Source organism: Dipodomys merriami, unplaced genomic scaffold (assembly GCF_024711535.1).
Source record: "Dipodomys merriami isolate MVZ:Mamm:240054 unplaced genomic scaffold, mDipMer1.0.p SCAF_33, whole genome shotgun sequence".
In the NCBI taxonomy this organism is placed as follows: Eukaryota; Metazoa; Chordata; class Mammalia; order Rodentia; family Heteromyidae; genus Dipodomys; species Dipodomys merriami.
Genome location: NW_027204826.1, coordinates 6817915 through 6832702, shown reverse-complemented (window position 1 = coordinate 6832702; position 14788 = coordinate 6817915). Strand labels below are relative to the sequence as shown.

The following is a 14788-nucleotide window of genomic DNA, read 5'->3' as shown; positions in this document are numbered from 1 at the left end:
AGTCCTCCTGCGCATGGTATCAAGAGTCGAGGAGGTGCTACTGGCCAGGGATGCTGACTGTGGGATAGTAGAGGATGCTGGGTGCTGGGACATCCAGGAAGAGATCCTCAGCACAGCTCAAGACAGGCATGGCTTGTCCACTGCCCTATGGCTGCACTCATGGGTATAAATGAGCCACATATCCCTCGCCCTACTCTATCCCCAGCCCTGCAGGCTCAGCTCCAGTATGATGAAGGTTGAGGCTGTAGACAGCAGCGGAGCCACCTGGGAGTGCATGGGGGAAGGGTACTAGAATGAAATGGGGGAGGGGTGTGAAGACAGGAAGGCAGGATCAAGTGGGACAGGTGCTGCCTCTATTACTGCCCCATCTCTCCCCACCACCATGGCAGCCATGCTGCCTGTGATCCCCATTCTTGGTGCCCTCTCACTGTCCCTTACAATTCGCTCAACTTTATAGCTAAAATATGTGCCCCTCACTGTACTATACATTCTGTAAAAGCAAGAGTGCTGTGTACTTCCTTGTATATGGAGTCACCACAGGCTTACACAGTGCCTGGCCTGTCATATGTATAAATACACTACTCAGACTCATGAAGAATGCTTTGCAGATTGTGTGTGTGTGTGTTTGTCTATGAGTGTATTAATCTATGGATGTATATTTTTGATGTTTAAATAATTTCACATTGAAATCTTATTTACTGAATACCTATTTCATCATCACTCAAGCATTACAAGGTATAATTACACAAGCTTAAATGTTATAGCTTGTTACACTGTAGGCTATATGGTCTACTGCTAGCCTATAAACCTGGACATCATGTTACTGTATTGAAAACAGTGCCTGAACTATCTCACACACATACTATGGAAGGACCTGGGTATCTAAACAGGTCTAAACAGAGAAAAGGTCTAGAAAAAAAAATAAAGAGCTCTAGGCCAAGATGGTGGATTGTGCCTTGTAATCCTAGCTATTCAGGAGGCAGAGATCAAGAGGACTACCATTTAAGACCAGCCAGTGCAAAAAGTTGTGACATTCATATTTATGGATATACATATATATGGATATATATATGGTTTCACAACTTTTTACAGTGTATATATGTGGACACACACATACACACACACACACACACACACACACACACACACACACACACACACACACACACACACACACACTACACTCTAGAAAAGGTAAAATGAAAGTGACCATTAACCAATTAGTGCTTTCTAGAGCTTTGAGGAGAAAGACGGTCACATACCTAAGTACAGGTCATTCTTTGGGGCAGGGAATATATTATGCATGCAATGTAGATTAAAAATTTTATATTGGGGCTGGGAAGGTGGCTCAGTGGTAGAGTGCTTGCCTTGCATGCATGAGGCCCTGGGTTCAATTCCTCAGCACCACATACGCAGAAAAAGCCAGAAGTGGCGCTGTGGCTCTAGTGGTAGAGTGCTTGCCTTGAGCTAAAGAGTTCAGGGACACCACGCAGGCCCAGAGTTCAAGCCCATGACTGACAAAAAAAAAAAAAATCTATAAAATTTTAAAATAGAAAGTGTTCACATGAGTAAAATTTTTAAACATGCTTAAGTTTTGGAGTACTCACAGAAAGTTCAGACAATGGAAGCATAACAAATATTTGAAGTAAACTCAATGAAAGAAGAAAGGACTGCCTGGCCTACATAATTGAGGATCCAAGTAGGTGGCCCAAGCTCTAAAAGATAAATGAGCAAAGCACTGAAACTTCGTCTAATTCTTCCCATAAGGGAATAGATGAAGCACTCAGTATTCCATTATATACGTAGTTTACACTCACTGTAAAGTAAATGAAACCACCTTTTTCATTGTTAGGACACTTGGAAATGTGTCAGCAGATCTGGTGGCAGATTATATTATGCTATGCTGGAAAGATGTTAAAAGAAACTCTAGATTAATTTATTGTATATATATATATATATATATGTATATATATACAAACTTGAAAGTATATTTCTGCCTAGTTGTACATGTGTAGATTACAATACACACACATTATTTCTTGCTCTGTTGACTAAGAGGTGCCTCAGTAGCAAGCACCTACTTTAGTGCTCACAGCTTCATTTATAATAGCATTTTCCAATACAAGAAATTGTCGGCATCGTTGAACAAAGTGTTATTACCTTTGGATGGAAAGCAATACAATTAGCATATATCAGCACAAAAGCCTATAGTGTCACAAAGAAACTGGGAAACAGGAAAATCACAGACAAGCCACAAACAACACAAATGCAGTAACCTGTGCATTGCAAAATGCTGCAGCAGCAGAGACTTTACACAGGTAAAAACTATAAAAATGAGATAAAATAACACAAATATAGTTGCAACAAACTTAAGTGAAAGTGTGTGCGTGTGTGCGTGTGTGCGTGTGTGCGTGTGTGCGTGTGTGCGTGTGTGTGTGTGTGTGTGTGTGTGTGTGTGTGTGTGTGTGTGTGTGTGTGTGTGCTGGGGCTTGAGTTCAGGGCTTGTCCTCTCTCCTGGGTTTCTTCAGGACAGTGGTACTTTGCTACTCCTCCATTCCAGAATTTTTGGCTGGTTAATTGGAGATAGAGTTTCATGAGCTTCTTTGTCCAATTAGGCCAAGAATTGGAATCCTTTTATCTCAGCCTCTTGCAAAGCTAGGATTACAGGCTGACCCACTGAAATCCCCTTGTAGATCATATATGCTAATAAAAGATTTTAAGTATTAGTGAACTAAAATTAAGATATGTAACAAAAAATAATGGCTAAATAAATGGTAGACTGGAGAATTTTTACTAGTGCATACTTGCAAATGAACTTTTCAGATACTTAATACACAATAAGATGGGACATAGTATCTCACGTACCAGTAGCCAGCTGCCAGTGACTCCGTAATACAGGGTACTCAGGAGGCTGAGATCTGAAGATTGAGATTTGAAGCCAACCAGGCTTGGAAAGTCCATGAGACACTTATCTCTAATTAATCACCGAACACCAGAAGTGGTACAGTGCTTCAAGTAGTAGAGTGCTAGCCTTCAGCAATAAAGCTCAGGGATAACCTCTACCCTCTGAGTTCAAGTCCCAGTGCTGGCACAAAACACAGAAGGCCTGGTTTTAAAGGCTAATTTACAAAAAGCTCAGAATGTTTGGCAATTTTTTAAAAAGGAATTTTCAAGGTGCCAGTGACTCAGGGCTGTAATCCTATTTATTCAGGAATTCAAAATCTCAGAAATTCAGTTCCTAGTTGGTCCAGGCAAAAAAGACTGTGAGACTCTGGCTTCCAACTAACTATCAAGAAGGCTGGAAGTTGAGCTGTGGATAAAGTGATAGAGCACTAGTCTTGCATATATAAACTCAAAGGCAGCACCCAGGCTTCCAGTTCAAGCCTTAGGACCATCCAATTTGTTTTTGTTTGGTTGGGTTTTTTTAAGCAATTTTACCATGGTAAGCTAACAAACTCCTTTCTGAGTGGTCAAATTATCGGCAGTGGTCGTTATATACATGTGTGTCCGAGTGTTTTTTTGTGGTTGCTTTTTTTTTTTAAATTTATTTTATGGGATGGGAAGGGGAAACAAAGGAGGAGGCTACAATGCTTGATAAGAAATGTACTCATTATCTTGCACGTGTAATTGTAACCCCTCTGTACAGTATTTTCACAATAAAAATTTTTTTTATTTTAAATGTTCACCAAGAAAGCCATTTTTAATCAGGATATTTGATTTTGTTTATTCCATTCACTTTGGCAACCAACCCAGTCACCCCAATACCAACCCTCAACTTCGGCTAAGCCCTTCCCAGTAAACCAGCCTCCAAAGCCCCTGTTCACTTGATGACCTACCTTCCATGGCTCACCCGGGGGCTATCCTCAAACTGCAGCAAAGTGAACATCTTCCCCTCACGCTCCATGGTAGTGGCTCCCTTCCTTCCAGCTCAGCGTCATCCATTACACACACTAAGGCCAGAGAAGCCAGCGAGCTGGGCAGGAAAAGCCTGTGAGCCTCCTATCTCCAAAAACCAGCAAAAAATGTGGACATGGAGCTGTGGTCCACGTGGTAGAGCACCAGCCCTGACCAAACACAAAAAAAATAAAACCATCAGGGACAGCAAGGAAGTCTCAGGACCGGCACACCTATACATAAAGAAAGTTAACTCAGTTAACTCTTCCTGAGATCAGATCTACAGACACCCCGAAACGATCCCGTACCCCAGGGAAGCCATTCCCCCAAACCACCATGTCTCCCCTGCACACCCCGCCGGACACCTAACGAGCTCACCTCAGACGAACCCACCGGCCTCCCGTCCGGGCCTCCCCGGCCTTCGGGCCCCGCCGGCCTCCCGTCCGGGCCCGGCCGGCCTCCGGGCCCCGCGGGGCCCAGGAGGATCACTGCCCGGCCTGGCGGGAAACATGGCGGAGCCAGGCGCCAAGAGGCCGCCAAGGCCGCGCGGGCCGACAGCCAGGCCTGAGCCCCAGAAAGGACACCCCAGGCTCCCGCAGCACACAGGGACGTGCGGGGGTTCCCGGGAGGCCTCCCTTCCCCACGGCTGCCCCTCCGCATCGCTTCCCCGTGACGGGGCCTCAGCGCGGCCTTCGCTCCGCTCGTCTCTCTCCTCGACGTGGCAATGGCGGTCCCGGAGTAGCTGGATTTCCAGTCTGAGCATGCGCACCAGCCATCTGCCCACTGCGCATGTCTTTTTGCTCAAAAAGCTAGTGTCCTGGGTCTAAAAGTCCCTGAAACTCAGAATCCAGACACCAGAATAATTACGATGACAGTCCTGAGCCTCAAGTGGCCATTTTTCAAGTGAGTGTGGTAAATTTCATTATGATCACTTAATAGATACACACAAATATATATTGATCCAGTTATAATCAGTGCTATATCACCACTTGCCCTGATCGTGTGTTTTACAGTAATGTTTTGTGGACAAATACATTTGAGACTAAAAATGTTAAACAACTTCATAGTTTATAAAAATCTTATTCAATTGTATCTATTGTATAACATAATATCATGTTTATATATGCTTATATATAACGGACAATTGTGGAGTTGATTTACCTCCTGATTAATTACTGAACCATTGTTCAGTAATAAATCTAAATCTATTTCTCTGTTATCAGGAAATACATTAAAATGATAATGCTTGTAAAACTCACACTGATGTGTTACAAAAGCCTAAATAATTAAAATTTACATAGAGGATAATAGAACTTAAATAACAGAAAAAGGGAGAGTGGGATGGCCAGTGGGAAGAAGAAAAATTTGGTCCACACCAAGAAAACTTGCACACCCTAAACCTCCACATCCCATGTCTTTTTTTCCAGGAATCTTTTAGAAACTTAATATATGAGAATCAACTTGCAGGTACTACCCAAAACAGAAAATAAATTGCAAATTTAGGATTTAGCAATTCTAGTCACAACTCTACCCAAGCCTTCTACAGACATGCAGGCATTCACCAACAATCTCATTAGTTGTTTTGTTTTGTTTTTTTAATTTCTGAGTTTATAAGTTTTCTCTGAAAACAATCAATATACCAGAATTGGTTCAGACTAGACACATGTGGCTCAGGCCTGTAGTCCTAGCTACTCAGAAATCTGACATGGGAGGAAACCATTTGACCAGTCATTCCCTAATAACAGAAGTAGGCCTTAAGGAAAGTTCAATTCTGCTCAGTATGTGAAAGGCCCTTGGTTCAATCCCCAGCAAGCAGGAGAAAAAAAGGAAAAGAGAGGGGTCGGGAGAAGAGAAGAGAGGAGAGAAGAGAGAGGAGAGGAGAGAGGAGAGGAGAGGGGAGAGGAGAGGAGAGAAGAGGGGAGAGAAGAGGAGAGGAGAGAGGGGCGGGGAGGGGAGAGAAGGGGAGGGGTGGGGAAAGGAGAGGAGAGGAGAGGAGAAGGGAGCAGTATATATTTACATGAATAGATGTATGTATGTGTGTATATGTGTGGGTCAGCCTGTATGTATATAGACATATCCCTTTAAAAAGTGTATTATATTGAATGTTTCCATTTTAATCCCCCCTTTCTATCATTGCCTCTGATTTCACTCAATTAGTTTACTACTCCTGTCCTTCTTACATCTATCCAACTGTTCTTCTCATGGATCTCTTGACATCAATCTTTCCTCTTCCTAAATTTTACATATATGACATACGGTGTAAGTGTTTTAGAAATGCCAGAGAGAGGAAAACAACCTGAAAAAAATCAACTTAATGTTGGGTACTACTGGCTCATACCTATAATCCAAGCTTTGAAGAGGCTAAGATTCAAAGATAGCCAGAGAAGAAAAGACCAAACAATATCTTATCTCCAATTAATCAGTTTAAAACAACAAACACTCTGTTCTTTTCTAGCTCTCTGCTCTCTCTGCTCTCTTCTCTGTTCTCTCTTCTCTCTCTCTGCTCTCTCTGCTCTTTTCTAGCTCTCTCTGCTCTCTCTCTGCTTTTTTCTAGCTTTTACATCCGCTGAAGTCACATCTGAATTTGATTTGGCCACACCTTTCTCTGCCCATACCCTAGATGAGGCCTACCCCAGGCCCAGATCCCTCTCTGTTCTTTTCTAGTCTGCTCTCTCTACTCTCGGCTATCTCTCTTCTCTCTGCTTTCTCTCTCTTCCCTCTCTGCTCTTTTCTAGCTCTTTTCTAGTTCTTTCCTCTCTTTCCCAGCTCTCTCTTTCCCAGGCCTTTCCCAGCCACGTGGAGTGCCAACCTTGCCTGGTCCCAGCAGGTCTACTGAATAAACCTACCCCTTACCTGAAAAAATAAAATAAAATAAAAATAAAACAAACAAACAAACAGGAAATGTAGCTGTTACTTAATTGTAGAGTGCCAGTCTTCTGGGGGGAAAAAAACCTACTGTAATTCTTCTTAAGAAGACTTTTGCAAGGAAAAGCACTATGTGAACCTCTGCAGTTACGAGGTTGGCAGCCTAGCCCTGAGTTGAAACTCCAGTACCAGAAAACAAATTTCTGGCACAAAACAAACCTTATAAGTAATAGCCCAAGTTTGGAGGTGTGTTCAGTCCAGGCAATGCTTATGCATATCCAAGGGGAAGCAGAACAGATATTGGTACATATGGAAATAGTAAAGGGAGACAGAAATGGAACTAAGGAAATGTATAGAAATACAGATAGGATTAGTATCTGAAATTGAATTTTAAATAAAATTGTAACCAGTTGAGCAATAAAAATTATTTTTATGGATAACAAGAGTTTTATTTTGTTTTTCTTCTGGCCCAAGGACTGGACCTCAGTTCCTGGGTGCTGCCCATAAGCTTCTTTGCTCAAGGCTAGCACTCTACCACTAAACCACAGCTCCACTTCTAGTGTTTTTTTGTTTTAATCAGAGATTTGAGTCTAACAAACTTTCCTACCCAGGCTGGCCTTGAACTGTAATCTTCAGATCTCAGCCTGAGTATCTAGGATTACAGGTGTGAACTAATAGCACTTGGCTAGGATAATACTTTGAAAGGCATTATTTTGGAAGAGATAGTAGTCTAAACGGAGTATGTATGCTGAAGCCAACAAGCTAGAGGCTGGAGGCATGTAATACTATTTGTACTGACATACAAGAAAGTATCTTCAGATTGTTTTGATCCCAGAAGCAAATGCTGTGGGGAAAAAAAACCTGATGAAAGAATTTTGTATTCTAAATCTTAATCACTGAGAGAGAGAAAAATAATTTGAAATCCTGGGCATGGAGCTCAGCTTAAATTGACTATGCAGGCATTCTACTACTTGAGTCTTGCCCTGGGCCCTTTGTTTTCAATTAATTTTCAGACCAGGTGTTGAATTTTTGCCCTAGGCTGGCATTCAACTTGAAGTTCCTCATCTCTGCCTTCCCAATAGCTGTGATTGATTGTAAGTGTGCAATTCTACCACCAGATACCAAAAAAAAAAAATTATACAAATGTAACACTTGTTGAAACCCAAGTAAAAATGTAGAAGTCATGTATAATTCGTTTGTGTTCCTTGGAAAGGGAGGTAAGGATGATGGAGAGCTAACATTTTATGGAAACTTGAATCCCTGGACTCAAAGCTTATAGCACAATTGTGCAGTACTTCAATAACTCCTACTGGATTCCATTCCCAAAATTAAAACAATAAATACTTCCCCAGAATCTTAAGTCGTCCCAAACTGACAAAATTCTTTTCTTGTCACATTTAAGCCAGGCTTCAAAACTTTGCTATGAACCATTTATGTGATTTCTTAGACAAATCAGATTTTCAAAAGATCACTGACTGGACATTTGTGGATCATGCCTATAATGCTAACTAGTCAGGAGGCTGAGATCTGAGGATTGTGGTTCAAAGACAGCTTGGACAGAAAAGTCTGTAAGACTCATCTCCAAGTAACCACCAGAAAACTGGAAGTAGAGTTGTGCTTAAGGTGGTAGAGAGCTAGCCTTGAGCAAAAAGAGCTCAAAGACAGTGCCCAGGCCCTGAGTTTAAGCCCTATGACCAACCAAAAAAAAAATCCCTTATAACTAAGTTTAGAAAGTATATCTAGATACCTGATCATTTTAGTTTAGAAGGTTTATCTACCTACCTCAGATAGTTTTTCCAATTTTCCACAGTTCACTACCTGGTACCACATCATCCTGATCTACATTCAGCTAGCTAGGAATCTGTTTTGTGCTTAATTCATTCCACATGCTCCTGTAGAGCCTGAATAGCCACACACCCACTCACCAATGCTTTATTCTACATTTAGGTCAATAATGTCTCCACAACATCTATGTGGTCAGTTATTTCTCTCAGAAATATCACTATATATGTTTTAAATAATGTACACATAGAGCACTCACAACAAAACCACTTGCATAAAGATGTTATAAAAACCCCATCTTTAAGAAAAATTCTATACCACTATAGCAAATATATTTCTAAATGGTCCTCATCCACAGCCTCTTTTTCTAGATATTTTTGTAGAGAAAAAGATCAAAACAAACTCAGAATATTCAATGACTAAGGGGAATCTCATTTAAGTATTAAAAAAACCCTACCTTTAAACATATTGAAATTTTTATTAAGCCACTGGAAAATATGTGTACACTGCATAACTTCTTTTCCATAGTGGTACTAGGGCTTCAACTCGGCGCTTTAGAACTATCCCTGAGCTCTTGTGCTCAAGGCTAGCATTCTACCAGTTGAGAGAAAAAAAAGAAAAAAACACTTCTCCTTCAGGTACATGTGATTAACATTTCAAGGTGTTTCACAAAGGAAAGTCTCACAGTGTTAAACTTTCAGCAATGGCTTTCTTATCCCAGTTGAAGTAGGTAGAAATAGAAAACAAGATACAGTTCCTAATCCCCATAGAGAAAAGACTCAGCATAGCAGCTGTTGTCTGTAAGCTTGTTCCTTGTTTTGTTATGGAAGTACTGGGGCATAAACTTAACCCTCTCGCTTCAATTGTTTCTGCACTTGACTGGTACTTTGCCACTGGAGCCAGGTCCCCAGTTCCTTCTTTTCTGTTGGTTAATTAGAGATATTATTGTTAAGGTATACTTTCTAGTATTAGAGCAAATGAATCACTAACACCAGCATTTTACCTACTTGAGTAAATTAATGGCGAGAAGCTAGTGTGTGAGGGGAAATTCAATTTCCTTTTCCAATTTGTTATCTGGTTCTAATGTATGTCTGGCTTTTTGGCTTAGTTTAAAACTGCCATTACCAAAATTCATATTTTATCTTCCTTTTATGCCAGTAGCAGAATCTGAACTCAAGGCATTGAGCTGTTGCATATTTTTTTGTTTAATGATTTTGCATACAACTTGAGCTGCACCTCTAGCTCCTGACCATTGCTGGTTCATTAGATGAGAGTCTCTCAGTCTCTCTTTTTCTGTAGAAAGAGTGTGCAGGATCTGCTTTGAACCTTCATCCTTAGACCACTTTAGATTTTAGAATTTCTAAGATAGGTCATGACATCTTTTCCCATTTATGTAAATCTTCTTTCTCCTATTGATTATGTCTTTTACTTTTCAGTGTGCATATTTCCTATGTATTTTGTTAAATATTTTCTCTCAGAGTAGATTCTTGATGTTCCTTGAGGTGAAATTTTCTCACATATTTGCACCAAGCATATTTGATGTGTATACAGACTTTAAGAGAGTCACTACATTTACTACCACTACATACTACTACATTTACTCTGGCATTTGTCAGAAGACCTAAGACATCTGGTCCGCTATGTCCTAGAGCTTTTGTAGCAGCTCTATCACCCCATGGAGGCATGGCCTGGATTCCTTGCCACTTCCTGCGCATTGAACAGGCCCCTGTATAGCCAGTAGGTTTTCTTGGACAGCTCCAGGTTACACTGTGTTTTGCCCCCACTCAGGACCTATGGGACTGGGATATCAGATTGTAGGTAGAAAAAAAAACAGTATTTAGGACTCATGAATTGCACAATAAAAAATGGACAATTTAATAAAATTAGAATAATAAATAGAATGACCATTTTACAACCATCACAACAAAAAGAAATATAGAGATTTTCCCAAAAAGCGGGGAGGGAAGCTCTAAGTCCTGATCAGCCTCTAAGTTGCCTTCAGGAAGAAATTCTAGGTGAGGGTCCTCAAAGGGATCTACCTCTTCAGGAAAGACAAGATTTTCTTCCTGAGTTGAGGGAAGAGCAGATTCTAATTTCTCAATTGGAGATTGGTTCTCCTGCAGCAGGACAGATTTGTCTGGATATTCTGTAAGGACGAATTCACTTTCCTTGACTGAATCTAACTTTTGGACCTCATTTAGTGGTTCTCCTGAACTTAGACTAGGGACATTTTTCATTAACCCCATCGGTGTTAGTTGATCCTGCACAATAAGCGGTATGTTGGTTTGACTTGTTTGGAGCCGATCTAGGCGGACTGTGAAAGTCAGAGGAAGAAATTCTGGATCTTCATCCTCCTCAGGGATACCTGCAGGTTCACCTGTGTCACATGTGGGGTTCACAACAAGGGGGGTGTCCACGGGATTCAAAATATCTTTGGGCCTCACTGCGAAAGGCACAAAGCGCTGGATATTCACACGGTTTCTGCAGTCTGGTGATGGCTCCAGAACTCCATCGGTCACCATCACTGACATCACTGATTGGTTCTGTATCTCCAGTTCAGGAGAAGCTGCTCTACAGCGGCCAAAACCTGAGAATGGAAATAGGTACAGGATCCTTAGAGTAGACTCTAGACATTCTGCTATGACTCAACTTCCATGCTGATCTAATGGAGGAAGCTGCAGACTGAGTTTGGACTGAACTTTGATGACAAGGTAGGGTCTTTCTCATGCGTGTCTATGTCTGAGTGCTTCCAAGAAAAGAACAGACATTGCCTGGCAGAGAATATCCATAAAAGGACATTTTGCCAACCTGGGTAGGACTAAGGGCTCCCAGCCAATCAGGACCAATCCCAGGGCCCAGTATCCATCCCTACTCACAAGCTGTCAGGCATCTACACGTGGCCTTCTTCCTCTTTTTCTTGGTCTTATTGGTCACAGGTTCCTCCAGCTGGTCAAGAAGAACCTGTAAGCGGAGGAGCAGGTCCGAGGAGGGCATGTTGAGCATGATGTAATACATGAGGTCATTCAGGCTGTCTTGGTTCTTGTGTTCATGGAAATCATCAGGGTAGCAGTCCATCCACATAGTGAAGAAGGAACAAAGGGCACTGTGGGCAGATTGGTGACAAGGAAGTGAGAACTCGCCCTCCCCATCCTGGGCCCCCCATAGCTTCTTTCTGCCAGGACTCCCATGGTGCAGCTGTCCATCCTATATGCAGACTTGCATGTTGGGAAGTGGGAGGAGACTCCTGCAAGCAGTATGATCCTCACAACCCACTTCTAGAAGTTTCTGAAAGAATTCTCCAAAACGCTCACTGTGATAGGATCTGGCTTTGTGCACACAGCCCTCCCTGTCATCCTTGAGAGTCCACAACCACACTACATCTGTGTCTCCTGCCGCACCCACAGTTGTCCCAAGCCTCCACCCCCTGGTAAAATTCACAAGTGGTGTGTAAGTGAGAAATTTGCACTTTGAATCAGAAGCCTCAAGGAGAAGCCTTCTTTTGGGGCCAAAATTCACTTACTTCTTCATTTGTTCGTCTTCCTCACAGTGAGGGCGGAGGGATCTGTACCTATGGGAGGAGAAGAGGAAGTCAGCTGTATCATTTTCTTTTTTTGGAACTAGCAGAACATTCCAAGGAGCTGGCTCAGTCCCAGATGGGAATGTAAAACTGAGAGACAAACAGTGAGATGTGTAATATAGTTCTGTGAAAATTCAACAAAGAGGCTTATAGGCATCTGTCCAAAGTAAATGTGCCAGTGGCTCATGCCACTAGCTAATCAGGAGGCTGAGGTGTGAGAATCACAGTTTGAGGCTAGCATAGTCAGGAAAAGTCTGAAGACAGTCATCTTCAATGAACCAGCCAAAAACCAGAAATGGATCTGTAGCTCAAATGGTAGAGGGCTAGCTGTGAGCACTTAGGCCCTGAGTTCAAGGTGCAGCACACACACACACACACACACACACACACACACACACACAAATGCTTCAAAGGTCTATAAATAAATACAATATAATCCCTCCCTGATGGCTCAAAAGTGATTCAGCCCCCAATTCCCCCATCCCCCAGCCTTTCCTCTGTCTATATTACTTCATAGGTCTCCAAGATTACTACTGAAACCTTATGTACTAATGGGAAATGTGGTTTCCTAGGGCCTCACTTAGATGAGGACTGAAGTTGGGTGCCACTGGCCCATGCCTGTAATCCTAGCCTTTCAGTAAGCAAACTGCTGAGGCCCAGTAGCTTCTGAAGGAAATGAAATGTCCACACTGGAGACACCAGAGTCCTGGAGGACCCAACCCTAACTAGCCAGGGTATGCCCTCTTTCATCTCATCCCCCATTCCCATGAGAAGACCCCAGTGAAAGGAATAGGCTCAGAGAGGTGCCAAGTATTCCCAAGACTCAGCTAAGAGGGGCTGAGCCACTCTGGGCTTGAAGGGGGAACACTCACTTTGTGAACAGAATAGCCAGCACTTGCTCCATTGTCCCACACTTTCTGTAGCTGTGTAGGAAGCTTTGAATAAAAAAGAGATCGCCTTTCTGGTGAGCAGGGACCAGGTTCATCACCAGCTTTTCCAGCAGGCCTGCCTCCGGGCTCCATGGCACATTCAGGGTCGGGGCTGAATAATTGCCACCCTAAGGTGGTAAAGAGAAACGATCTTACAAACATGGAAATGGGAGCACACTTCAAATTGAGTGATTGTGATAGAGGGAAGTGAAAAGTACACAGAAAGCATTATCTCTGTATAGACACTTAAAAGCACACAAGAAGAACGTTCTAAAGTGGGCCAGGTTGGGATCAAATAGGTTTTCTAGCATGAGTATACCTTGCCTGAGTTGCCTTGTGTTTTTCTTGATTTCTTTATGGACAAATCCCTGAGATACTGGATTCGTGGCTTGCCACTGATCCAGTGTCTGCAGCTTTGACCGAGATACCCATAGCTCTCTTGCCGGAGACCGGAGTCTCGTGACCTGCGAATACAGGTCTTTCTCATTCGTGAGTCGCAGACCAAGTGAGCCGCTTGAGCTAGCTCAATACAATAGCCTGCTATCAGGGTTCCATGTTCTATTCCATTGTGAAGGAGGCAGGGTGACCTCTCAGGGCCCAATGACCTATGCAGCTTCCTCACACAGGACAAACGAGGCTGAAATCCCCCCTCCCACATCACAATGTGCACATGTAGACACAGTTGACAGCACACTTTGTCTGATGAATCCCAACCTCCTCTGCTAGGCCTAGTTATTAGCATGGTCTCAGCTTCCAGGATCCGGTCCTAGGTCAGATCCATGCCTTATTTGTCACTGTTCCTCTCATCCTGCACAAATCACTCTGCCTCTCAGGGTCTTCTCAGCCTGCCATGTATTTCCTGCACATATTTTTGACATCTCTGTCCTAGGCTAGTATTAGCCTTCTGTATCCTAATCATCTGCCCTTGAAGCCTCTCTGGGCTGTCATCTGGAGAAAATGCAAATACTTAGAGATTAGAAAATCAAGGAAGTATCAGAAAGCAACATTACCCACACATTCAGACATTTGTACAGGTCTTCATTTTTGTAAGAGAAGACTATTTTGGTACTTTTCACAAATATTTTATGAAGGGGATAAAGAATTAAGGGAACAGATGCTCCACTGTCATTACTATGATGATGACAACTATTCTTAAAAAAAATACTACACCTTTAAAGGAATGTGATATTTAAAGATAGAAAACTGTGATCCTGTGCTTCTTACAAGATATTCCTTTATACACTATTTGCCTCTGAAGTCTTGGCTTCTGTGTCCCATGACCCACTGTTCGTGATCCTCTTCCCTCTTTCCTTGTTGAGGAAAAAGGAATTTCACAAATTATTTAGCAATTATCCAATCTCCAGATGTAAATTTAAGATACAATATTGCCTGTGATGTTGTGTGTGTGTGTGTGTGTGTGTGTGTGTGTGTGTGTGTGTGTGTGTATGAGTTGTGGAACTTGAACTCAGCCTGTGTGATATCCCTAAGCTTTATTCCCTCAAGTCTAGCACTCTACTACTTGAACCTAGCTCCATTTCAGCTTTTTGTAGTTAATTGGAGATAAGAGAACCACAGACTTTCCAGGCTGGCTTTGAACTGAATTCTCATGTCTCAGCCTCCTAGGTAGCTAGGGTTACAGGCACAAACCACTAGCACCTTCTGGTAAAGCATTATTACTTGTGGCAAGTTTCAGTCCAGCTTCAAAAAACACTATATTAAAAAAAAAACCCACAATCAAACC

General features: G+C 42.3%; 1 protein-coding gene across 1 annotated transcript; it reads right to left on the bottom strand.

Moving 5' to 3' along the window:
- Positions 1 to 10424: 10424 nt before the first annotated feature.
- On the bottom strand, positions 10425 to 13562 carry LOC138841830 (uncharacterized). Its single transcript, XM_070042733.1, has 5 exons — positions 13367 to 13562; positions 12991 to 13175; positions 12062 to 12109; positions 11418 to 11644; positions 10425 to 11128 (listed from the first exon to the last, which is right to left on the bottom strand). The coding sequence occupies exons 1-5, from the start codon at positions 13532 to 13534 to the stop codon at positions 10425 to 10427; spliced, it is 1332 nt and encodes a 443-aa protein (XP_069898834.1). The 5' UTR covers positions 13535 to 13562.
- Between the last annotated feature and the right edge of the window lie 1226 nt (positions 13563 to 14788).

Excerpts from the sequence above, each read along its gene's own strand:
- LOC138841830 (XM_070042733.1), bottom strand. The coding sequence starts at position 13,534 with ATGAGAAAGACCTGTATTCGCAGGTCACGAGACTCCGGTCTCCGGCAA. Across the intron at positions 12,110-12,990 it reads CTGGCTATTCTGTTCACAAA|GTACAGATCCCTCCGCCCTC; the intron begins GTGAGTGTTCCC and ends CTCCTCCCATAG. Across the intron at positions 11,129-11,417 it reads GTGTAGATGCCTGACAGCTT|GTTTTGGCCGCTGTAGAGCA; the intron begins GTGAGTAGGGAT and ends TTCCATTCTCAG.